We start from the raw sequence: 23,048 nt of genomic DNA, 5'->3' as shown, positions 1-23,048 counted from the left end.
TGGCCCATGTACGCTACAGGCAAGCAACTGCACGTGAGGAACTAGCACACTGCATCTGGAATGCAACCCTGCGGAGCAACATCACTTGCAACAGCCTATGAATGCACGTCTAGATGAAGCAATGGACAAGTGTTCCCCAGTCACGGGAAAAGAGGCTGAGCCCCTCCACAGTCTGAGGCCGAACAACCTCATCGCCCGGACATAGCCGGGGTCGGTTTCCACAGGCACATAGCCAAACCCGGTGCCTAGCAATCGCGATGCCACAGCAGAGCTAACCGCAGCCAGACGCAGCACAGTTGTCAACAGCCGCACTATTTGTCATGCCGCTACGCATGCCCTGCCAGCCCCACCGCGGACCGCTACCTAGACACCAGCCGGCTCGTCAGCCTGCGCGCTTGCGCTGCTTCTTGGGCGGTGCTGCGCTCTCCTCCTGCACCTGGCCTTTCCCGCCCCCTCCGCTACCAAAATGCGCGCACGCGCCCCCGCTGCTGCCGCCGGCACCGCCGCCGCTGCCGCCGCCGCAATAGGGATAGCAAGTAATATTACGTGGCGCTCGCGGAGAAGCAATGGAAAAAGCAACCCTGCCACAACAACAACTCATCGGATTAATTGCCATGCCAGCCCACGGTGCCTGCCAAAATACCCTCACCACCACCTGTGTTTGCCATCAGACGACTACTCAAGCAAGCAACGACACACAAACGCTATTATCTTGGCCTGCCGACTGCCCAACACATAATGACAGCACCCTCGCCAGTGGACCATCGCTGATACACTCGCTGCTGTGTGCCAGCTCCACGGGGGGCATGTTGCCCCGGCGGAGCGGTAGCCGACACCCTTTCCACAGTGGCCGCGTTCCCAAGCGACGCACAAAGTCTTTGAAATACGTCAAGTAAGGTGATAACGGGCGCGGTGTGTTAACTTACGAACCCGCAGTTCTGGACATGTACTGCAGCACCCTGACAATGCTGCAGTCACAACCATGCCAATGCGCAGTCAAGCACCTCGTCCCTGAACAACTGCTGGACTACTACTGGGGTGGCCCTTATCATAGCACTGGTGCCTGGCCGCCGGTCCCGGTGAGCGTGCGCTTGGAAGCAACAACCCATCCGCCACCTCCCTGATATGGTACACACCACACCTAATGCTGCCGCGTTGACACCGTCTTGCGCAACGGCCGCTCCTGCAGAGATTGCTGCTTGTGCTGCACCTGCTCCTGCGGGTGCCGCTGGCTGTTGAGGCGCAGGGCGGCTGACAGCAGCATGCCCTCCTGCAAGCACCGCTGCGCCGCCACGTCCTTGATCCGCGGCGCGGCAGCTGCAGAGGATGTGGCGCCGCCGCCAGCCACGTACTGCGCCGCCGCCTCGGGCCCCGACTCGCTGAAGCGCTTCATGACTCGCACTAGCGTGCGGCCCGCCGCGGCGTCCTCGCCATCCAGCAGCCCGCGGTTGGTGGTGTCCAGCTCGTCAGCGCGGGGGGCCACGCGCCGACTCAGGTCCTTGTGGCTGCTGCTGCGGCCGGCGGCGTCCGGGCGGCGCGCCTGTGAGTGGGTCTTGCGGAAAGTCGCCGCCTTCCGAGGTGGCGGAGCCGTGCGGGCCGGGGCGCCCGACGCCTGCTGCTCACCGTCGTCGTCTTCCAGCACAACCCCGATGGGTGCCGCCGCTGCCCCAGCGTGGACCGCCGCGGAACTGTGGGCTTCAACCGGCTGCACCACGCCCGCCGCTGAGGCCGCGGCCGGCGCTGTCCGGGTCGCACCGGGTGCCCCAGACGCACCGGCGGCGGGCTGTGCGCCGCCTCCGCTGGGGTGCGGCGCGAAGTCTCGGGCGCTGGGCGTCATGGCCAGCATGGCTTTGGCGCTGTGGGCCTTGGAGGCAATGGCGCGGCTGCTGTGGGCCTTGTGCACGGGGTTGGCTTGCGCCGGCGCCGCTGCCGCATCCATGGCCTGGCGGCTGCTGGGCATCTTGTGTAGCACCTGCAGCACCGCCCTGCCCAGCTCGTGCGGGTCGTTGCTGACAGCACCGCGCGCACCACTGCCACTCAGACCGGTGTCGCTGGCACGGCCGTTGCCGTGGTGTGCTGCCGCGGCTGCGGCTCCAACATCGGCTCCGGCGTCATGTGCCGGGTGCGGGGCTGCGGACGGCGCGGCCTCCAGAATGTCATGCAGCTCGGTGAGCGCGAGGCCCAGTAGGTCATGACGCATGCTGGGGCCCTTGGTCAGCGGCGCCCGGCGACTGCTGCTGCTGCCTCCGGTGGCCGCCGCGGAGTTGAGGGCGCCAGAGGTGGACTGGCGCTGCGGCTGCGGCTGCTGTTGCAGGTGGCGGCCGCTGGCCGAGATGCGCAGGACTGGAGCCGCCGCAGCCATGGCCGCTGCGGGCGCCGGTTCGGCGGCCAGGGCGCCGGAAACGCGGTTTGAGGAGGGCCGCGTGGAGAGCAGGCGCTTGCTGGACGTGTGCTGCGCGGTGGGCTGCTGATGCGCTGTGCCGCCGCGCACGTCGGATCCACCAGACGCGGTGTGGCGGGCGGAGGGCAAAGTGCTGGCCACCCAGGCGTCAGTGCGCTCGGCGGCCGCAAGAACCGCAGCGAGCGCCTCGTCTTGTGGGACGCTGCAGCCGTGGGACAGGGAGGAATGGAATGTGGCAAAATGCAGGAAGGTGGCAGGGGGCCGCGGGGGAAACGGGGGTACTAAACTCGATTCGTTACGTAAGACGGCCACCGTGACTGCGGGTTCCAGTGACAACGCACCTCTCGCCCTCATCCCCGCCGCGGGGCCCTCCTCCGTCCTCCGCCACTCGCTTGCTCCGCTGCTTCCTCTGCAGCCCGTCCCCACCGGCAGTCGCATATGCCGAGGCGGCGGGTGCTTCATCCGCCGGCGGCGGGATGCCATGTGCAGGCTGTGCTGCTAGCCAGCGGCTGATTCTGCCAGCCTCCTCCTGCGGCTCTATCTCCACGCTGACCTGTGCCGTGCGCGGCTGCTCCCCAGGGAGCCGCCCAGCCGGAGCTGCCGCCTGAGGCGCCTGCTCGCGCGATGGCCAGGAGGCCACAGCAGCAGCTGCTACTGCAGCGGCTCTGGCTGGGAGCTCGGCCTTTGCAGCTGCAGCCGTAGGCACGTAGGCGCCAGGTTCGGAGAGCTTGGGCACAGCCCCCGCCGCGGCGGTGTCAGCCGCAGCGCGCAGCGCCGCCGCCCGCTCTGCTGTCGGCTCGGTGGGCGCGCTGGAGCGCTCGCCGCTCGCGCCGGCATGCTGAACGCTGCTGCGGTCCTCACCAGGCGCTACATGCTTGCAAGCGCCACCGTACGATGTACCATTGAAGGAGACCGACCACGCGTTCTGCGGGTGCGGCTCGGGTCGGGCTCTGGCGGGGCCCACGGTGTGGAAACCCAAAGGGTCAGTCTCAGGGGCTGTTGTTCCAGCCTGACAATCCGCGAGACCTGTATGATAAGTGACAGGGTGTTTCTCAAACTACGGTTGCAGCGCCACGTCTAGCGGAGCGCTAGAGCGCAGCTGACCGGTTCGCACACGTCGGCCCGCCCGCACCAGTCTCCACCCACGACTACTACACCCGCGGCAAATGAACGCAGGAAAACCCTTATCCAGCAGGACAAATGAGAGGAATGGCTTTCACGCAGCGCTCGCCTGAAGTCGCGACTTGACCGTGAATCTGCAAAATTTTGCGGCCCTTGTTAATCCCGAGTGGGTCACATTGTTGCTGGTGTTGCGTTTGCACTCCCTTTATGCACACAAGGAAACTACTGTGCACACAAGGAAACTTGCGATGTGAAACGCACCTGTGCTCGCTCAGGCGGCAACTCCTTCGTTACTGCATGTCTCGGATGATCCCTGGAATGCGCTTTTGGCTGACTACTGGTCGGCTGGCCGAAGCAGGCCAGCCACGAAGCCAAACCACTTGGAGGCATTATTGTTTTGCCTTCAGCGGTCCTAGTGTTGCAGCTCAAGTCGCAGTCACTCTACTATTCTGACGAAAGGCCGTTCATTATTGCAGTCAAGGGAGTTCGGGCGGCCATGACGAGCTCACGAGTCGGGATCCAGCCGCAATCCAACTGCCGTGTCTTCTTTGTTCCACACTTCAACGGGCGTCACCTGGCCGCTCATAAAGAGGTGGTTAAAGCTACTGCTGCGCTATAACAGGCAAAAGATGTACTCACTCATGGTCTACAGCTGGCGTACCAGGCGAACAGGATTTATGCTTTTGGACTCAGTCAAAAAGCCGGTTTGAGGACGCCAATGAGAGGCGAGTACGACTCATCGAGAGAAGGTTGGCTCAAGGGAGTTTCCCCTCTTCCAGTCTTTTCTATTGACTTTCGATAGAACGTTTGCAGTAGGGTTTGGTCAGACCAGGACTCAGTAGCACCAATCGGCGGAAGAAAGTTTGCCCCGAGTAGCACTGCGTTTCCGGCCAGCTGAGGCTGTGATTTCCGTCAGAACGGTTGCGGTAGCAAGGGCCAGAGTGGTGCCCAGGAGCGCCCAGTGGCGGGGCCAGGCTCTTCGTTTCATCCAGAATGGCTGCGGCCTCCGCCGCGAAGGCACAGCTGCTTGGATTGCTCAATAGTGCAGAGTATGCTCCGCTCTCGGCAGCTGACCTCACCATGCTGCAGAGCGCTCTGGCCGCCTCAGCCGCGGCCGACCAGGCATTTCACAGTGCCGTGACTCAGATCCCGCAGGCCCAATCCGGCACCTCTGCAGGGGCAAGGGCCTCACAAGCTGCCTTCAACAACGCCGTGTCAGCGGAGGATGCGCGGCGCGCCGCCGCAATGTTCAAAGCAGACAGTGATTTCCTGGGCTGGCGCGAGCTCAAGGCGCGCGCAGACATGCGCGCCAATATCCAGCAGCGCCTGGCAGTTCTGGACAGGGAGGAACTCGACAGGCTCGGGGGCGCCGGGCCCGCGGCGACTGCGGAGGCGGCCGGAGCAGGTGGGGCGGGCGCGGGCGGGAGCGCGGGCGCGGGCCCGGGTGGCGCAGGGCCGAGCGCGGCTGGGGGGGGACCGGGGACCGCAGCACAGCAGGGGATTCCCACAGGCGGCGCACAGCAGCAGCAGCAGCAGCAGCAGCAGCAGCAGCAGCAGCAACAGCAGCAGCAGCACCACCACCACCACCACCCGCACCAGCAGCTGGCCGCGGCAAGCCCCGACGCGGCGGGGGCAGGCCTCACGGGGCCCGCCCTGGCGCCGGCCGCGGCACCGGCGTTCCAGGGCCTCGTCGGCGGAGCCCTGACGGGGGCGCACCTGCCGAAGGCATTCGCAGTGCCCACGCTACCCTCGTTTGGGGCCGACGACACGCGGGCGCCGGCGATGCGGGGAAATGTGGTTGAGCGCATGATCAGCCAGGGGCACAACTTCAGCAGCATGCTGGAGAGCGTGCCAATGCTGGACCAGGTCGCCGGTGCTCTGAAGCTCACCACGCCCACAGCAAACCAGTTTCGCTTCAACCAGTCCGCGGAAGCAGCTGTGGCGGACATACGCGCTGACGCCGCACGCCTGGGCCAGGCGGCGGCGCTCACGGACGACCCCGCCACGCAGAACCTGCTGCTGCGCCAACAGCTTGAGTTGATGCGCAGCGCCAGCGAGGCGCAGAACACCCACATGCGCGTTGCCAAGATCGCCCGCAAGATGCCGTGGAGCCAGACCATGGACATGTGCACCAACGCGCGCCCCAGAACGCTCGAGCTGGTCGAGGCCATCACCGACCTGCCCGACGGCGTTGCCTCCTCTCTGTTCGGCACCAAGTCGGTGGGCGCAGCCGCCGCAGCGGCCGGCCCGCCCGCGGCCGCGACAGCCGCGGCCGCCGCCTTCCCGCCGCCGCCGGTGGGTGCGGCGGCGGCGGCTGCCGTCACGGTGTCGCGCGGCTACGGCTGCCTGATGTGCACCAAGACTGGCCACAACTGGGCCCAGTGCCCGGACCTCGCCACCCTGCGCCGCGCCAACGACAACACCTACAAGCAGCTCGTGGTGGTTTTCACAGCGATGCAGCAGCTGACGGCGGCACGCACCTAGCTGCCGCCGGCGTCCGCCACCGGCAGTAGCAGTAACAGCTGCAGCCGGGGACCGTCAGGTCCAGCCCCCCAGCCTTCGGGGCTAACGGACGAGCCGAGCGCGGAAGAAGGTGACTTTCTCGGTACGTTGGGGTCCGGTTGAGCGGCGGTGTCGGGGGGGGATTCCCTGCCATGATCGGGGCTACCTTCCTACCTCAGGGTTACAGAGCGTTGACACACGTTACGGTCCCCTGCCAGCCCGGGGTCATCGGGGCGTCTGGGCACTCACGTGACGAGCCCCCCTCCTCGGGGCCCCTTGGCGGGGGGCGGAGGCGTGGGCTGCCACGTGACGGCATAGGAAGGGCATCGAGGGGACTGCTTGCGCACTTCGTCTTTGCTCTTGTGGGGTCGCCGGGTCCCCCTTCTCGGGGCGGAGAGACGTTGGGCCTCGTTACGGTCTCCCCTCCTCGGGGTTACGGGGGCGCTGATGCACGTTACGGTCCGCTGATGCACGTTACGGTCTCCTGTCCCGGGGCTATGGGACGTGTGGCACCTACGTGAGTGGCTACCTTCCTCGGGGTGGCAGAGGCGCTGATGCACGTTACGGTCCCCCGCTCCGGGGTCACTGGGGACTTGACGCCTATGATCTTCCATGCAACCCGCAGGTGTCTTACCGAGCGCGGCGGTAGCTGACATACCGCCGCAGCCGAACTGGTTCGGCGCCAACGGCTTCAAGCTCAACACAGCAGCCTGGCAGCGTCACGGCGTGGACACCCCCGCAGTGCGCAACGCGGCTATCTGGCACTTCGAGTCAGAGCCGGCCGCATCCCACCATCTCGCCAACTACCCGACCGTGCAAGAGCATGGGGCTTCCCTCGGACAACAATTCGACGACCTGCTGTCCAAGGGCTTAACCGAGGCATACGACCCCGCCGTGCACGGGCTGCTGGAACTCTTCGCCACCGTAATCAGCCCGCTTCACGTCGTGACCAAGGCTGACGGCGATCTGCGGCCCATCATCGACCCAACCCGCTCCGGCGTCAACGCTTGCATGACTCCGCTACCGTGCCCGCTGCCCTCCCTCGCCGACATCCTGCAAGATCTGCCGCCCAACGGAGCCCTTGGCAAACGCGACGTGGCCTCCGCCTTCCATCACATCATCCTCGACCCGTCGGCACGTCGCTACATGGCATTCCGCCACCCCGTCACCGGTGCCGTGCAGCGCTGGGTGGTGCTGCCATTCGGTGCCAGTCAGAGCCCAGCCATCTGGGTAGAGCTCGCCACTGCCGCCTGCCGCATCTTCCAAGATGAGTGCGACCGCCGAGGCCTCAACATCAAGATCCACGTCTACGCCGACGACTTCATGCTGTTGGGAGCCTCCCATGCTGACGTGGTGGCGGCATTTGAGGTGATGGATTCCCTGGGCACCGACTTGGGCCTGGAATGGAAGGCAGCCAAGGACATGGGCCGCGACGCACACTTGCAGCAAATCGAATTCCTCGGCATGTGGTTCGACACAGTGCGCATGGAAATGCGCATCTCGCCGGCCAAGCGCGATCGCTACGCGACTGACGTCCGCTCCCTGCTTGCGTCAGCAGCGACAGGGCCTGTGCACCGCACCGATCTGCTCTCCGTCACCGGCAAGCTCGCCTTCATCTCCCGAGCATGCCGGTGGGGTCCCTCCTTCCTACAAGGGCTCTACGACGTCGCGCCTACTCCGTCACCAAGGCCACCCGCATACGTCACGCTCACTGCAGACGCCATCGCCGACCTTAACTTCTGGCTACACGTCCTAGACTCCACTCAATCGCCGTGGGACGGCGTTCGGCGCTGCGTCGTCGCAGACCTGGACGTGGTATTGGGGGAATATCAGGGCCCCGAGGGGGCCGTGGTCTACACCGACGCCAGCGCAGCGGGCTGGGGAGCAGTATGGGAAGATGCAGAACTCCAGGACGAATGGCTGCCGGCAGAACGAGAAGGGCACATCGCTTGGCTGGAGCTGAAGGCGGTCCTGCGCGCCCTGCAGTCCTGGGCGCCAGACCTTGCAGGGCGGCGAGTGCTGGTGCGCAGCGACAACACGCAGGCAGTAGCAGCTCTCCGGCGGGGTTCGACGCGCGTGCGGGAGGGGCGCGAGTTGATGCGCCAGGTGGCGGAGCTGGCGTTGCAGTACCAATTCGAGCTGCGAGCCCTGCATGTCGCCGGCGTGGACAATGGACACGCGGACCGCCTCAGCCGGCGGCTGGGTAAGGCCGCCGATCAGAACCTCTGCCTGCGCCACAGCATCTACAGGCAGATCTGCCACTCGGAGCAGTTGCAGCCAGGCGTCGACTGCTGCTGCGATCCAGCGGGCCGCAGCCGTCAGCCGGGCTGCAGCGTCTACTTCAGCGCAGCGGATTCCGTCCTGGCCCACGGAAGCGCTCTAACGGGTCGCGTACTGTGGGCTTTTCCGCCGCACAGCATCATCGGGGAAGTGTTGGGTTTGCTGGCGGGGTTGCGCGAGGCAGGCACGCAAGCGCTGGTGCTGGTGCCGGAGTGGCAAGCAAGGGGTTGGTATCGGGCATGGGTACGGGAGCGGGGTTCGCCGTTTAAGGTAGTTCGAGCGTTCCCAGCGGGCAGCCACCTCTTTCGTCACGAGAGCGGTCGAGAAGCAGGCCCGTCTAGCGACAGGTGGCTAGTGCTACGCATGAGCTGAGCCTCCGCTGTCTTGTGCCGGGTTGCCGCTACCCACAGGCTGGCAGGTGGCGCCGGCACCGCCGCCCCAGGGCCGCTGCATCGTCTGCCAGGGCACGGTCGACGCCCTCGACCTGGAATGCAGCGGCTGCGGGGATTGGTCACACCGCCGCTGCCAACAGCTCGCAGCGGCGGCGTACCCCGGTGGCGTGTACCTGTGCCGGCGTTGCCTGCTGGCCGAGGCGCAGCTGGGAGGAGTGCCCGACTCAGCATTGGAGGAGCTGGCCGACAAGGCCGTGGCGGCGGCGGGCAGTGCAGTGGCCGAATCGTCGGCTGAGACCTATCTCTCGCACCGCCGCCGCGTGGCCCGCTTCGCAGAACAGGTGCTTCGCCTGCCCGCGCACGCGGTGTTTCCCCGGGGGCCAGACGCGGACATCAACCGCGCCCACGTGTGCCTATTCTTAGCGTGGGCAGTCCAGCACTACGCTCTCAGCACCATCGGCGGCACGCTGTCGGCGCTGGCGGACTGGCAGCGCTCGCGCGGCATCCCGGCGGCAGCGTCTATCCGCCGCGATCCTATGGTGCAGCGCCTGTGGGCGCAGCTGCAGCGGGAGGCGGCTGGCGGACCGGCACCGCCGCCGGCCTTGAAGCCGCCCTTCCCCATTGGCCTGCTGGTCTGGCTCGTAGCGTGGCTCGGCTCCGACGCAGCGCCAGGCACCCCGGCGGAGCGGAGCCAAGACGCGTGCTGGCTGGTGCTCGGTTTCTTCGGCATGCTCCGGCGCAGCGAGTTGGCGGGACTGCAGCTGCGGGACGTCAGGGGGGTGCCAGGCGGAGGAGTAGAGCTGCACATTCGGCGGAGCAAGACGGATCAGAGGGGAGAAGGGGCGACGGTGGTGCTCGCGGCCGAGTCAGGAAGCGGGATTCGGATTCAAGCGCTAGTGGCGTGGCACCTGCGGACCGCCGCACGGGACGGCGGACAGGGCAGCCACCCACTCTTCACGCGCAGGGGGGAATGGGGCCTCCGGCCGGTCGCCCTGGGGAAGGCCGACTTCAACGGCCGTCTGAGGGCGCTGCTGGCGGAGGCGATGCGCCAAATCGGCCCCAGCTCCCCGGACCTGGGCGTCTACACAGCTCACAGCCTGCGGCGCGGCGGCGCCACGGCGGCAGCAAACGGCGGGTCCCCCTTGGAAGAGATCAAGGCACACGGGCGGTGGAAGTCTGACGCGGTGCGGCGGTACGTTCAACCGGCAGCGGCAGTGCGCATGCAGATTGTGGGCCGGATGTAGCCGGCCGACGGGTAGTGGGGGGTTGGCCTCTGCATGCGCCGAATTCGGGATGCAGAACGAGCCGCACGGGGCGGCCCGCAAGGGAGCACGGGCGGCGTCGGCTTTCCCCCAATCCTTTGTTGGCGCCCTCCCGGTGTGGCGGGCGGGCGGGCGAAGGACAATTTAATCCGTGTGGCTATTCGAGGGCCGGACAGGGGGGGGGCAGATGGGGGGGGTGCGCTGAGAGGGGGGGGGAGCCGGGAGGAGGGATTGCCGGCTCCGCGCGAGTGGCAGGGACGGGGAGGCGAGCGAACATGAGACGGGAGGGACAAGAACAGTTGCGGAAGTAGGGTAACACGGGCCGGAAGGCGGTGTTATTGCACTCAATAGCGTAGCGGTGAGGCGGACGAGCCGCCATTGCGGAATTAAATTATGCTTTTGGACTCAGTCAAAAAGCCGGTTTGAGGACGCCAATGAGAGGCGAGTACGACTCATCGAGAGAAGGTTGGCTCAAGGGAGTTTCCCCTCTTCCAGTCTTTTCTATTGACTTTCGATAGAACGTTTGCAGTAGGGTTTGGTCAGACCAGGACTCAGTAGCACCAATCGGCGGAAGAAAGTTTGCCCCGAGTAGCACTGCGTTTCCGGCCAGCTGAGGCTGTGATTTCCGTCAGAACGGTTGCGGTAGCAAGGGCCAGAGTGGTGCCCAGGAGCGCCCAGTGGCGGGGCCAGGCTCTTCGTTTCCCACCCGCCCGCCCAACGAAGAGCAGGAAGAGACTCGGACGGGAGAACCGGGGGGGTTGGCCTCTGCATGCGCCGAATTCGGGATGCAGAACGAGCCGCACGGGGCGGCCCGCAAGGGAGCACGGGCGGCGTCGGCTTTCCCCCAATCCTTTGTTGGCGCCCTCCCGGTGTGGCGGGCGGGCGGGCGAAGGACAATTTAATCCGTGTGGCTATTCGAGGGCCGGACAGGGGGGGGGCAGATGGGGGGGGTGCGCTGAGAGGGGGGGGGAGCCGGGAGGAGGGATTGCCGGCTCCGCGCGAGTGGCAGGGACGGGGAGGCGAGCGAACATGAGACGGGAGGGACAAGAACAGTTGCGGAAGTAGGGTAACACGGGCCGGAAGGCGGTGTTATTGCACTCAATAGCGTAGCGGTGAGGCGGACGAGCCGCCATTGCGGAATTAAACTGCATGGTGGACCGGCCGGCTGTTCCTGGCCGCATGGACGCGACACCCACAGTCAAGCTAGGCAGCGACGCTAGCTACGAATTCGCTCGCTTATTATGCGATGTAGTAAGAAGTCATCCCAACCTAGGTTGCAATCATGTGAGCACCCGTTCTCTTTTGCCTCTACACTGTGTGAAAATGCACACCGCACCCATCACATCATAAATATGGAGGAGATGAATCCCTTCATTGTTTCTTAAGGCTCATGAATGCACAACTACAACCTCCTGGGGCACAGCCAAGTAGATACTGCTACTGCATGAGCAACTGCGCCTGCATTCGCTTTGTTCATACATGTGCCATGAACTCTATACTCTCCGCTCCGCGTCTATCGCTTGCCTGCTTAACTCACCATATACTGCATATGCTGCTCGCGCCGCTCTAATACGTACCGGTACTGCCTATATCCTACATGGCCTCAGGTCATGAGGCTGATACCGCGCACCAGGTACGCGGCAAGCACGAGCGCCATCAGCAACCCGTACATGGGCGCCAGGTCCGCCGCCTGCAGCCGTTGCTGCTGCTGGCCGCAGCAATCGGCGGCCATGGCCCCAACATCATCCGTGGCCCAGGGCGGGCGCCGGAGCAATGGGCCGCGACACGACCGGCGGCGCAAGCCCACGGCCGCGCCGCCGCCACCCTTCTCTGCCACCTCAGCCTGCACACCCGCGGGGCTTGCCATCAACGGCGACGAGGAGGACGCGGGCGAAGGCTCGCCCTCCTCAATTGCGCCCATGGGCACATGGCGGTGCGCATGCGCCGCCACTGCGCCGCCCTCCGCGCCGTGCATCAGCGGGCCGCCCGCAATGACGCCCGGGCTGCCCGAGTTGCCGCCCACCGACAGGGAGGCCACGTCGAAGCTGAAGCTCTTCATGCGGCTGTGGCCGCCGCTGGCGCCGGCGCCCAGCAGCGAGTGGTTTGCGTCCGTGGGCGACATCAGGGTCATTTGGTGCTGCTGGTGCTGGGGGCTGCCAGTAGCCGTGCTGGCTGGATCGAATGCGAAGGAGTTGGTGGGGCGGTGCAGTGGCCGGGACCCCGGTGTGATCGCGCCCGAGGCCTCGTTGGCAGCAGCCGCGACGGCCCCCTCCACTGCTGCGACAGCGAAAGCTGACTCGCTACCGCAGTCGGTTGGCGTGGCTGCTGGCTGCTTTGCGGCTGTAGCAATCTGCTTCGCCGGGGATGCCCCCGCTGAGGATGAGCTGAAGCACGGCGAGGCGCGCGTGATGACGACAACGCCCGAGCCTGTCTGGTCTGTGCTCAAATAGTCCAGCACATCCGCCACCGGTGTCGCACCGCCACCCGCCCCCGCCGCAAGCGCATCGGCAGTCAGCGGGCAGTCGCCGCACGAGGGGACCGCTGCCGGGGTGTTAGGGTAAGACCTGCCACTGGCAAGGTTGCTGTTGCCGGAACCCAGGCCTCCTGGGCTTGCCGGCGCGGAGTGCTGGACGTCTCGCATAGGTGCCGGCGAGATGCGTGGCCGCCTAGCAGCGAAGCCCATCGCCGCAGCCGCCACGACCGCAGCGTCCTGCAACTGTGCCGGCAGGGCCAGCAGAGCGTCCATGGCTGCCATAGGCCGCTCCAGCCACCGGCCCTTGCTGTCCCGCAGATCGTGCGCGGCCACAGTGCCCTTGGTTGGCCCGTTCCAGGACGCGGCACACATTGCCCCCGATGGTGCCGAATCGCACGTCACAGAGCCGCGCCTAACGGCGTCGGCCTCGGCATCTCCAACCCAGGGCCCCACTGAGTCCCTGAGCGTGGACTGGCCAGGAGCCGCCACCGAGTCCGGATGCCGCTGAGCGGCCGTGGCCATGGGGCTGCAGGCCAGCAGGAAGCCCGCCACTGCGTTGTGCAGGGCGGCAGGCACTGACACGCCCCGATCGCCACCCTGGCCGCCCGCTGCCGATACGGACATGGTGGGCTGCTGCTGCTGCTGCTGCGAGGGGCCTTGGGAGACAGGCAGGCCAGTGCTGCGCCACAGGCCCTTGCCGTTGAACTCGATGCTGCTGGAGCCACCGACGGCTGACGAGCTGACTGCGGAAGGCGTTCGCCCTGTGACGCAAGCGGACTCGCTGTTGTGACCTGAGGGAGGCTGCGGCAGGCTGACCGGCCCTGGCCTGTACCTGGGTGGCAAGGCACCGGCGCCACTCAGTGGCGCGTTGGCTGCGGCGCCGTAGGAGCTACGGAGGTGGGTTGTCTCGCCACCAAGCAACGACAGGCGGGAGCGCGAAGGCGTGAGCTGTGGCGCCACCGAGCCCGGCTGCCACTCCGCAGGCCGCGCGTCACGAGCGGAGCTGGGACCGGGGCTGCAGGTCATGGAGCCCAGACTCCTGTCGCTTAGGCTCGGGCGCCGGCTAGTGGCCGGGGACGCGCCGGGGTCGTAGCTGCTGTCTCCGCACAGCTGCGGGCCGTCAGGGCCGGGCGCCGCGGAGCCGCCCGGGAAAGAGGCCACCGCCGCGCCGGCGCGCGAGGTCAAGTTGCGTATCCACGCTGGGGCCCATGCTTGTTGCGGCGAAGGTGGAATCGGCAACGACTCCTCATCGCACAGCGCCCCCAAACTCGCTCGAGACGGGGACATGCCGCGCAACGAGCTGGCATTGTACCGCTTGTTGCCCGCCGTCTGCTGCCCCGACTGCGTGTGGCCTGCGGTGCTGCGCAGCACTGGCTGAAAGACTGCGGCTGAGTTGTCGCCAGGCCCACTGTCTCCAGCGCTAGTGCCGCCGCCGCCCTTATTTGGCGATGACCCAGCATCCGGCGCAGCGCCACCAGCGCTCGTGGCCGGCGGCCCGCACTCCTCCAGCACGGGTGGCATGCCGCCCATCATGGCCGCCGAACCCGAGCCGCCAGACGGCGCGCGCGACGGCCAGGACTGCCGCAGCCGGCCGCTAAGCGCCTGCGCTGCCACAGACTGTGGTCGGTGCGCCGCCGGCACGTACGGCGCCGGCAGGGTGCCGTCGCGCAGGCCCTGCCAGTCAAAGCCGGAAAACCAGGGGTGCGCCCGCACCTCCTCGCACGACTGCGGTCGCCGGCGCGGCTTGAATGCAAGCAGCCGCCCCAGCAGGTCGCGCAGCTCGGGGGAGAACAGGGCGCTGCAGTAGTGCGGCTTGAAGCGCCAGTTGGGGCGCAGGTACTCATCCGGGTGCGACTGTGGTGCGGGCAGGGAGATAGGGAGGTAAGAACCCGCTTTGGTTTGGCGCTGCGCGGCAGCCTTGCTCAGGAGCCAAAAGGCCAGCTGCGCAGGTCTGTTGCAGGCGGCCTACCTCGGGGAGGTGCCCCGTCAGCAGCTCGTGCAGCACAACGCCTGCGCTCCACAGGTCCGCCGTGACGCCGTAGCCCTTGTTGAGCTTGGAGGTCGTGCCGAACGCCCACACCTCAGGCGCCTGCAAATCCCATATAAACCGCAAGGACAGGTTGTCACTGGTTGGAACAGCTACGTTGTCGTTGTGACTGCGTTCAGCGCTTCCACCGTATCAATCCACCATGACACGATGCATGCGCCCCGTTCCACTTGCCATGAAGTTGGGCGTGCCGGCCCGGCCCGCCGCAAGTCCCGTTCTGTCGAGGTGACATGTCATTCCCAAATCGCCAAGCTTAGCCCGCCCATCCGAGGCCAGCAGCAGGTTGGAAGGTTTCACCTGTGCGACAGAGAGGACGTCCAGCACTGCAGTTGACGCGTCAGCGTAGCCGGCATACAAAGCTGCCCCAGCAAGAGCAAATGGCGCGGCGTGCTATGTGCCTGTGTGTACTCGCGATCGATGGGCCACTCACGTCACGGTGTAGCAAGCTGCGCCCGTGCAGGTACCCAAGCGCCTCCAGCAGGCAGGCCAAGTAGTACTTGGCACTGGCCTCACCCATGAGCAGCCGCTCGCGGGCGGGGTCGGAGCAAGGGCCACGCCGTGCCGCTAGCCCCTGCGAGTGAGATGCAATCGCAGCGACAGGGTAAAATGCGCGCTCCTGGATTTGTTTCACTTCGACAACAGGCGGCGAGTCCGCAGCGAACACACCTGCACGAAGGACCCCAGGTCGCCGCCCTCCGCCCACTCCATCACGATGCGGCATGAGGTGGCCGATGAAGACGAGGACGGTGCTGGGGCTGCGCCAGCCGGTGAGCTCAGGCGCCGCTGCCGCCGGCTGTTCCCCGCCGACGTGCAGTCTGCTGACGCAGGTACCTCACTGGGTGCCGGCATGGAGGCGCGCGGGTCGTCGGGGACGCACCCAAACAGGCGCACGATGAATGGGCAGTCTCGGCACCTGGAAAGCTGCAGCATTTCAATAGCCTGCATGCGGCTGAGCCGCACTTTGCTGGGGCCGCGCGGTTTGCTGCCGCCACCCTGCTGCTGTTTGCTGCTACCGCAGTAGTCAATGCGCTTCACGGCCACAACCAGCTCTGCCCCAGGAGAGCTGGACGCGGTGGGCTGGCGGGGGCTGGCGCCGACTGGCGTGCCTGATCCAGACGTCTGAAGCGGCGGGGCCCCAGCCCCACCAGTGCCGGCACGAACGAGGGGACTGACCGGCGACACGGCTGATTGTGGGGGCAGCAGCTCGGGTAGGCGGCCTGAGCCCGTGGGGCTGGCGCAAGCTGGCGATGAAGCGCGTCCTGAAACGCGTTGGCGGCGATACACATCAAGCGTGTTTGATGAAGGCGCACGCTGCATGGCAGGCGGCGTGTCCGGGCACGAGGAGCGGCCCGTCAGCGGCGCGTCCGCAAGCTCCGCTGGGTCGAGCTCCTCCGTTGGGTCCGTGTCCAGGCCCACCGCTCCCTGCACCAGTGGCACTGACACTCTGCACAGCTCCACGCTTCCATAGGCACCACCACCGAGGAAGGTTAGGGACGTCAGAGCCCCTGCACCTATGTTCGTCAGCACAGGCTGGTCCTGCAGTTGCAACACAGAAGGTGGGGGAGCGTGTTCAGGCGTGACGTGACAGCTGGCCACCCGAAGACGACAAATGCACAGCTCCCGCTTCAGACTTCAAGCTCTCGAAGGCGTTGACTAACGTCCTACGAGATAGAAGGTCTCCGAGCGCGCGCAGGCGTGCAACACCCATCGCCTTTTACAGGCCGCGACGCAGTCACCTCGGGCATAGCAACGCGCCAGGGGCGCTCTGAGCTTGATGACAGAACCCGCACTGGTCCTGTGTTTGTGAGGTCGTCGCCCAGCGCGCAGCTCTCTGCGAACGGGTTTTGCAGTACTTCTTAAGCCAGTTGCTGCTTCGATGATACACAAAAGTTTCATGAAGTTGTTCAAGCCATTCGAGGACTCGCCCGAGCCCGCAGGAGGCGGACCGCTCCGCAATGCGCTACCTCCCCAATCGATTGGCCTTCGCCTTGGGCTCTCACCCATGACAGGGGGCGGCACAGCCCCAGCACCGCTTGCTGATAGGCCACTCCGACATCTTCGCGGCCCTTTGCTGCTCCGTTCTGACGGGTCGCTGCCCGCGCAGCCTCGAAAGCAAGCGTCAAACAATCCCATTCGTGCAGGGCTTGGCTATTGCATCTTGTCAGAGCATTAATGTTGTGCGGCGGGAGCGAGGGTCACCAGGTTGAGGAAGATGAAACGTATTGACTCAACAAATATCGGGTCAACAACGCAGCTTACAGTGTGGCTTGGGCTTTAGTTGTGTGAATTGGTGTAATCAGAGGAAGCACTGCATGTCAACAGAAGCCGGCCGCAGTTCCGTATAAACCTGGGTTCGTGAAATCCATCATCAACCCGGCTCCAACCAGACTCCACTTACGCAAGCTTCCCGACCCAAGACGGGTCTGACGAGTATGCTCTCACAAACGCTTTCAACGGCCAGCAGCAGGGCAACGGCACCAAGGTGCCTGACCTGGACCTACAGGCGGCGGCGCACGCCATCGGCTTCCCTTCCCCACCAAGTTCCCCACCAGCTCTGAACAGTCAGATCCTCAGACGTCATCGCCAGAGACCAGCTGCGCCACCACGCCACCTCCCGAACCCGTGTTCGAAGCGAACGCCTCCATCAGCTGCTGCTGCAGCTCCAGCTCGGCCTTGAGTTGCTGCAGCGTGCCCACCGCTGCCAGCACACGCGGGTCCTGCGGGCCCGTGTTATGCGTTCGAGTTGTTATGCAGTGTCGACACAGCGCGGCGTCATGAATAGCTCCCAACATACATGCCGGTAAGCCATAATCCCAAGCCGGAGTTTCGACTGGCCCAAGCAGCTCAATAGTCAGCCAGTAAACAGCAAGTCAGCCCCAATAGCCTGGCACGCACTGCGAATCGCCCCCATCCCGCATCCCCCGCACCTGGTTGGGCAGACCCTGCTGCGTCTTGAGCGCCCGCACCGCGTCTGCCTGCGACCGCACCAGGTTCTGCAGCACCTCAACCGCCTGCGGCGAGGGCTGCGCCCCGGGCGGTACCTCCGGCACCAGCGGCCGCCCCTCCATCACCACACGCCGCGCCGGCCCGGGGCCCGGCTGGTGCGCCATGGCGCGTACCTCCCATCGGTCAAACAGCAGCGCCACACCCGCGCACGTGCCTGCAGCCATTCATCGCACGCAAGTCACGAAGTTTCAAGCCTTGGCAAAGGTTGCACGGGGGTCCCCGCACCAGCCGAATGCCCAGCACAGGACAGCGCAAGGCACGTCAACACACTGGAGCAAGCTATCCATCGTGCACGTGTAAGAAAGGACAGGAGCAGCAGCAACAGCAGCAGCAGCAGCAGCAGCAGCAGCAGCAGCAGCAGCAGCAGCAGCAGCAGCAGCCTGAGCTTTAGCCCCACCGTTGGGCGACATGAGGGGCAGCACCAGCGCCTCGGGGCACGTGATGGTGGAGGCCTCGGGGCTGGCGTGGCCGCCCACGTGCTCGTCTGCTGCGCGCAGCGTGAGGCAGTGCAGCGCCCCGCGCCGCGGCGCACCCGTGCTGGCCAGCAGCTGCACGTGGCAGGCGGTTGGGTGTGTGGCGGCAGTGGGTTGCGGCGAGGTCGACGTGGGATCGGGCGGTGCTAGGGTCGAATTACGCCGGTGCGTGTGCTCAAGGCAGCCTAGCCGGGGGCCCCAGCTGCCGTGCAATTTGCTTGGTGAAGGCCCATTTCCTCTTTGAGTTCCCTAAGAAACCGCACATCACACCGCCACGTGTGCAACGCACCTGCTGCAGCAGGGCGGCGACGCTGCCGCCCTCATCCTCCAGCAGCGGGCCCGGCAGGCTACGTGGCACAGAGGCGGCCGTCGCTTTGGCGCCGGGGCTGCTAGCATCAGCGGCGCCAGCAGAGCTAGGGTGGGGCACCGCCTTGAGCGCTTCCGCCGCCGCCCGGTTCATGTACTGCACCACCAACCCTGCATCTTGAGCTAGCCCCGAGCCACTGCCGCCAGCGGCAACGGCAACGGCTGGAGCGCCTGGCGCCTGGAGCTGTCCCGGCGGTGGAGGGGCCAGAAGCACTACACAGCACTTAAGGGAGTCCAGCTTCGTGCCCAGATCCAACATGGGGTCACCCTCTGGACAGTCCATCAGCGGCCTGCATTGCAATTGAGATTAACCAGGTCCTCAGAATGGCTCCGCGCAACAGACAAGCGTGTTACGACACTACGAAGGAACGGCACACGTGTCACGACACTGCGGAAGGGACGGCACTGTGCGCACCTGCCATGGGCGCGTTTGAGGTTCTCATGCAGCAGGAACAGCAGGCTGAGGCTCTGGTAGGCCGACGGCGGCACCACAACGTTCCTGCCCACGTCGCCGGCGCTGGCCAGTGCCGCAGCTAGCGACCTGACGACGGTCCCGAGCCGGTTAGGACGCCGCGACCGCGGTGAAGGCACCAACGTCGTGCTGGCAGCGGCTGACGTCGAGGCAGCGCTGGTGCCGTCGCGCAGGCACGCGGGCTGGGTGCTCCACGCGACTGCTCCAGCAACCCCGGTCGCCCGCCGGTGCACGGCGCCGCCCCCCGCGGTTTCAACGCGGCTCGGACACATGGATGCTAGCGATGCCCTAAGTTGCAGCATTTGCCGGACGCCGACGAGAGACTGCGCAAAGCGCCAACCGATGTGGGAGGAACTGGGTTTTGCAAGCCACAACAATTGAGCCGCAGCTGCAACTAGCATATGTGATATATGCAACAACTGCAAGGTTCTTACATAGTCCAGTAGGTTGCAAGCATGGCTGAGCCAATTGCAACTGGAACTGCAATGTGCGCGATGGGGCAAGTATCGGTACTCATTTACATAGGTAGATAATTGGGTGCCATCAAGGGTCTATTACAACTGCTCAGATACTAGTAGCAGGCTTCAAAGTGCTATCCAGCGCGCGCGCTGATGATGGCGCGATAGCCTAGCCAGCAGCTACCGACTTCCGTAGGTTTTATTTCGTAGACTCTAACGCTCAGCCATGGGGCACGACATGGATAACATTCGGGAGGTGGACGTCAACGGCGTGGCGAAACGACTAGTCACTGCCGACGCGCCTTGCGGGCAAGAACTGGGGCAATTATTGGATTGTATGAAGGTGGGTGGTCGATGAGCGACTTGGGATCGGCCGGGTGAACTGTGTCGGCCAAAACCCGACTGACACGCACGTTCTGCAGCGCGCGGGTCCTGAGGGCGACAGCGTGTGCGCTAAGGAGAGGTCGGCGTTGGCAGCATGTGCGGGGCGCCAAGCACGGATGCCGCGTAACACTGCGCAAGAGAAGCGGCAGGTTGTGCGGCAATTGCAGGTGAGGCAGGGGTTTGCTGTTGATGAGTACCGATGCCGGGCCCAAGCCTACCCACCTGTATCTGCTAGTCTGATTTGCAGCATGGTTCTTAGATGCAAATGTGCACTTTCTTTCTCCCAACAGACTCTGGTTTCGGCCTGGAAGCGCTTTGGGTACTGATTGACACCTGCGCACAGCTGAGGGATGGACAGCTGTGCCCGCTGGTGCGGCGCGCCCTGCGCATCATTGAGCGCAGTAGCAGTGGGAAGCACTGCTGGCGCTACTGGTGCTGCGCAAGCACTTAGTCATGTTGAGGGAATCTCAGGGAGGAGTGCAACCGCAACTCGGGCTGGTTGCAGCGACGGGGCTTCCTAGAAAAGCTGCTGACCTGTGACGGGGTCCTTGCCAGGAGTGCGGGGGCTAGCGCGCACCACTCTCGGACAAGGCGCCTGCGGCCCAATGGCACTGCCCCAAGCACCGTCAGAATGCAGGGAGCTGGCTTACGGTGGGAATAGCTTTAAGGCTGGCGGACATAAACACACCGATGTGCCCGTTTGTGGGGCGAAACGATTGGCGGGTCAGAGCTGCGGGTCTGTGACCATGCATGAAAGGCACGAGGCCTCGCGCAGCCTGGATTTGTACAGGTGCTTTGCGGGATTGATGAGAAGGTTCCGATGCTGCTGGAGGATTGGAGAGGTCATGGGGCTGGGGGTCGAAGTGCCTTTAAGTCACTTAGATGCCTCCTCGGTGAGGGCGGCAGGTTTGCTCGCTGGTGACCCATTCCCAGTTGCGGCTGGAGTACAGCAAGGCTGCACGCATTGCCGAGACGAGGACCATGGTGCATGCATACGAGCCTGGTGCCGGAACGAGCCCGGCGTATGTTGAACATTTGCTTTGTGTCATGTGTGTGTCCGTGTGTGTGTATGTTGCATGTGGGTGCTGCAGTGCAACAAGGCCACAGCATCTTGTGTCGACTGTGCTAGGCCGGACGCCGCGGTGTCGGACGAAACGAGGGCTGCGCACCTGCTATCTCCAGTGACGTGCAACCGGGCAGCATTTTGGGTGCGACATTGTGTAGGTCTTCACGGCCCTGGGACGAGACGCTATAGCGAGGGACCAGACCTGGCACGGGCCAGTAGAGAATGAGGGTGTGTTTTTAAGGTTAACGTGCTTGATGCATGTAAATAGGTGGCAGGGAAAATTCGGGCGGAGCGAGAAGTGCCTTCGCACGTCCATGGACAATTGACTTTCGCGAGGTTGCCCGAAAAGCAAGCCATGGCTTTGCGCAGTATGACTTCTGTACGTCGTAAATGTGCTTCAAAGACACAGCAGACGGCGAGCCGTCATAAAGAGCCTGTCACCGTTGTCCATTTCTGTAGCGGCTCGCTCTCACGCCTCTTTCTTCCTGGTCCGAGCGCAACCCCCAGTGGACGCGTCCTGACCAGCCATGGCACCGAAGCGGCGCCGAGAAGCTGAGAAGGCGGAGGAGGAGAAAGGTGGGGGAGCGATGACCCGGTGGGGTTCGTGGGCCTTCCAGGGAGGGAAGGGCGGCTCCCCCATCTCCGTCAGGGGCGGGCGCGCGCCGACGGGGCGGCTCATCAAGCTGCTCCGTGAGCGCTACGCCAAGCATGTGTTCATCATCGATGAATACAAGACCTCCAAGGTGGGTGGGTTGAGTGGGATTGCAATTGCTGGTGGGTGGGTGGGCCGCTGGGTTTATGCCTGGCTTTAGCGGAAGCCCTAGTGTGGCCCCCCTCCCTCCCACCCTCCCGACCATGCAGACCTGCTACAACTGCGGGTGTCAGGAGATGGCCATCAAGCGGCTTGGGGGGCTGAAGGAGGGGCAGCGGCCCTGGTCGGTCAAAGTCTGCAACGACTGCTTGACGACCTGGGTGAGGACCGTGCATGTGCGGGGACGGCTGGGCACTGGGGACGGATTGATTGACAGGTTGACGGCTGAGACAGCTCATGTGCGCTCTCTTCTTCCTCCCCGTTCCCCATCCCCAGAACCGCGACGTCTCCGCCGCCAACGTGATCCGTGTGCTCCTCCTGCTGAAGCTGATGGGCTTCGAGCGGCCGATCAAGCTGCAGCGGCCGCCATGGCCGCCGGCGGCGGCGGGGCCGGGCTGAGAGCCTGAACGGCGCTAGCAGGGCGTGGGGCTGAGGGTGCACGTGTCGATTGGCGGCGAGTGACGTGACTAGTTTATTAGCTGCGGGTTAGCACGGACTGTGCACCCCACCCAACCGGCCACGTCCGGATTTGCGGGGATGCCAAAGGCCCCCAACATAGAGGCGTGTGCTTAGTAGGCGCCCGCGTCAAGGTGGCTGGGTTGATAATGACCCGGGATCAGCCCTTTTCCTGCCATAAGGCAGCCACCTCCTTGTTAAGGTTAGAGTGAGCCGTGCTTGGCTACCGTGCTAAGGCGTCGGTTGGTCTGGGGCAAGCCCGGTCCACAACCGTTCGAGTTGGGTGCCGGGTCCCAGGACTGGATTATAGCGGGTGTCCGGGTATGACACATTAAGCGCCAACCGCCCAGCCGAGGAGGAGGCACCGAGCGGGAGGACAGTGCATGGTCAAGGACGTGTTGGTATGGAGCAGGGGCTCACTGAATGCTGCGAAGGGCGGTCCGACGGCAGCCACGCGGTCGCAGCGCAGCCGGATGACGCAGCTTTGACAGTGGCACGCTGAGGTGCGGGGCGGTGGCTCACAAAGCAGGACCATGCACCGAACCCCAAACCATGTTTGGCTTGTCCGGGCGGCTAAGCGGCTTCCTCACCCAGGCAACAGGCGGCTGAGCATTGTAGGCAGGGAAGTCACACATCAGTGAGCGCCGTATCAGTTCCCAATTGGTCAGGCAAGGCCCGTGGGCCACGAGCCCGAGCCATGTTGGCCACGAAAGAACTCACAGCCAGCGGGCAAAGCATCCACGCAACCAGCACTGCATTGCGTGTAACAGTACTGTTGCTGTGTAGGCAGTGTAGCGTGGAATCCCAGGTGTTTGTCGCGAAGTGGGGGGAGGGGCGATGAAGGGGTGACTGTGAGTGGCGAAGCGGTGGCGATGAAGGGCAGTGCGCGCAAGGGCATTCCACTTCCAGACAAGCGCCCGCGCGTGCAATATAGCATTAGCAGGCTTCAGGTGGGCGCACTGTGGACGACCCCGGGGGACCGCAACACGTGCTTGGGGAACAGAATACGCGAGGGCATCGGCACGGTTTGCCCAATGGGAGTCTAGCCCCAAACTCACAAGCAGGTACCGTGCATGC

The 23,048-nt window shown here is 65.0% G+C and overlaps 6 protein-coding genes across 6 annotated transcripts; 3 read left to right on the top strand and 3 right to left on the bottom strand.

The window, feature by feature from the left end:
• Window positions 1–4: 4 nt before the first annotated feature.
• On the bottom strand, window positions 5–4,116 carry CHLRE_13g606700v5 (uncharacterized protein). The gene is made up of 4 exons (XM_043069891.1): window positions 3,785–4,116; window positions 3,633–3,657; window positions 2,743–3,427; window positions 5–2,603 (listed from the first exon to the last, which is right to left on the bottom strand). Exons 1-4 carry the CDS (start codon window positions 3,911–3,913, stop codon window positions 1,142–1,144), a joined length of 2,301 nt encoding a protein of 766 aa, XP_042917866.1. The 5' UTR covers window positions 3,914–4,116; the 3' UTR covers window positions 5–1,141.
• A 110-nt stretch (window positions 4,117–4,226) lies between these two features.
• On the top strand, window positions 4,227–10,872 carry CHLRE_13g606652v5 (uncharacterized protein). Its single transcript, XM_043069890.1, has 4 exons — window positions 4,227–5,999; window positions 6,066–6,128; window positions 6,651–8,636; window positions 8,716–10,872. The coding sequence occupies exons 1-4, from the start codon at window positions 4,517–4,519 to the stop codon at window positions 9,939–9,941; spliced, it is 4,758 nt and encodes a 1,585-aa protein (XP_042917865.1). The 5' UTR covers window positions 4,227–4,516; the 3' UTR covers window positions 9,942–10,872.
• Window positions 10,873–10,974: 102 nt separating this feature from the next.
• Window positions 10,975–16,676, bottom strand: CHLRE_13g606600v5 (uncharacterized protein). The gene is made up of 7 exons (XM_043069889.1): window positions 16,480–16,676; window positions 16,216–16,310; window positions 15,146–16,015; window positions 14,910–15,050; window positions 14,654–14,776; window positions 14,402–14,521; window positions 10,975–14,286 (listed from the first exon to the last, which is right to left on the bottom strand). The coding sequence occupies exons 1-7, from the start codon at window positions 16,610–16,612 to the stop codon at window positions 11,563–11,565; spliced, it is 4,206 nt and encodes a 1,401-aa protein (XP_042917864.1). The 5' UTR covers window positions 16,613–16,676; the 3' UTR covers window positions 10,975–11,562.
• A 46-nt stretch (window positions 16,677–16,722) lies between these two features.
• CHLRE_13g606550v5 (uncharacterized protein) lies at window positions 16,723–19,236 on the bottom strand. Its single transcript, XM_001699033.2, has 5 exons — window positions 18,740–19,236; window positions 18,248–18,614; window positions 17,883–18,033; window positions 17,407–17,639; window positions 16,723–17,196 (listed from the first exon to the last, which is right to left on the bottom strand). Exons 1-5 carry the CDS (start codon window positions 19,066–19,068, stop codon window positions 17,050–17,052), a joined length of 1,227 nt encoding a protein of 408 aa, XP_001699085.2. The 5' UTR covers window positions 19,069–19,236; the 3' UTR covers window positions 16,723–17,049.
• Window positions 19,237–19,328: 92 nt separating this feature from the next.
• Window positions 19,329–21,142, top strand: CHLRE_13g606500v5 (uncharacterized protein). Its single transcript, XM_043069888.1, has 3 exons — window positions 19,329–19,597; window positions 19,677–19,805; window positions 19,929–21,142. Exons 1-3 carry the CDS (start codon window positions 19,481–19,483, stop codon window positions 19,962–19,964), a joined length of 282 nt encoding a protein of 93 aa, XP_042917863.1. The 5' UTR covers window positions 19,329–19,480; the 3' UTR covers window positions 19,965–21,142.
• Window positions 21,143–21,196: 54 nt separating this feature from the next.
• Window positions 21,197–23,012, top strand: CHLRE_13g606450v5 (uncharacterized protein). The gene is made up of 3 exons (XM_043069887.1): window positions 21,197–21,447; window positions 21,566–21,676; window positions 21,792–23,012. The coding sequence occupies exons 1-3, from the start codon at window positions 21,232–21,234 to the stop codon at window positions 21,912–21,914; spliced, it is 450 nt and encodes a 149-aa protein (XP_042917862.1). The 5' UTR covers window positions 21,197–21,231; the 3' UTR covers window positions 21,915–23,012.
• Window positions 23,013–23,048: the final 36 nt, after the last annotated feature.

This window comes from Chlamydomonas reinhardtii, chromosome 13 (genome assembly GCF_000002595.2).
Source record: "Chlamydomonas reinhardtii strain CC-503 cw92 mt+ chromosome 13, whole genome shotgun sequence".
Classification (NCBI taxonomy): domain Eukaryota; kingdom Viridiplantae; phylum Chlorophyta; class Chlorophyceae; order Chlamydomonadales; family Chlamydomonadaceae; genus Chlamydomonas; species Chlamydomonas reinhardtii.
This window is presented reverse-complemented; position numbering and strand designations above follow the sequence as displayed.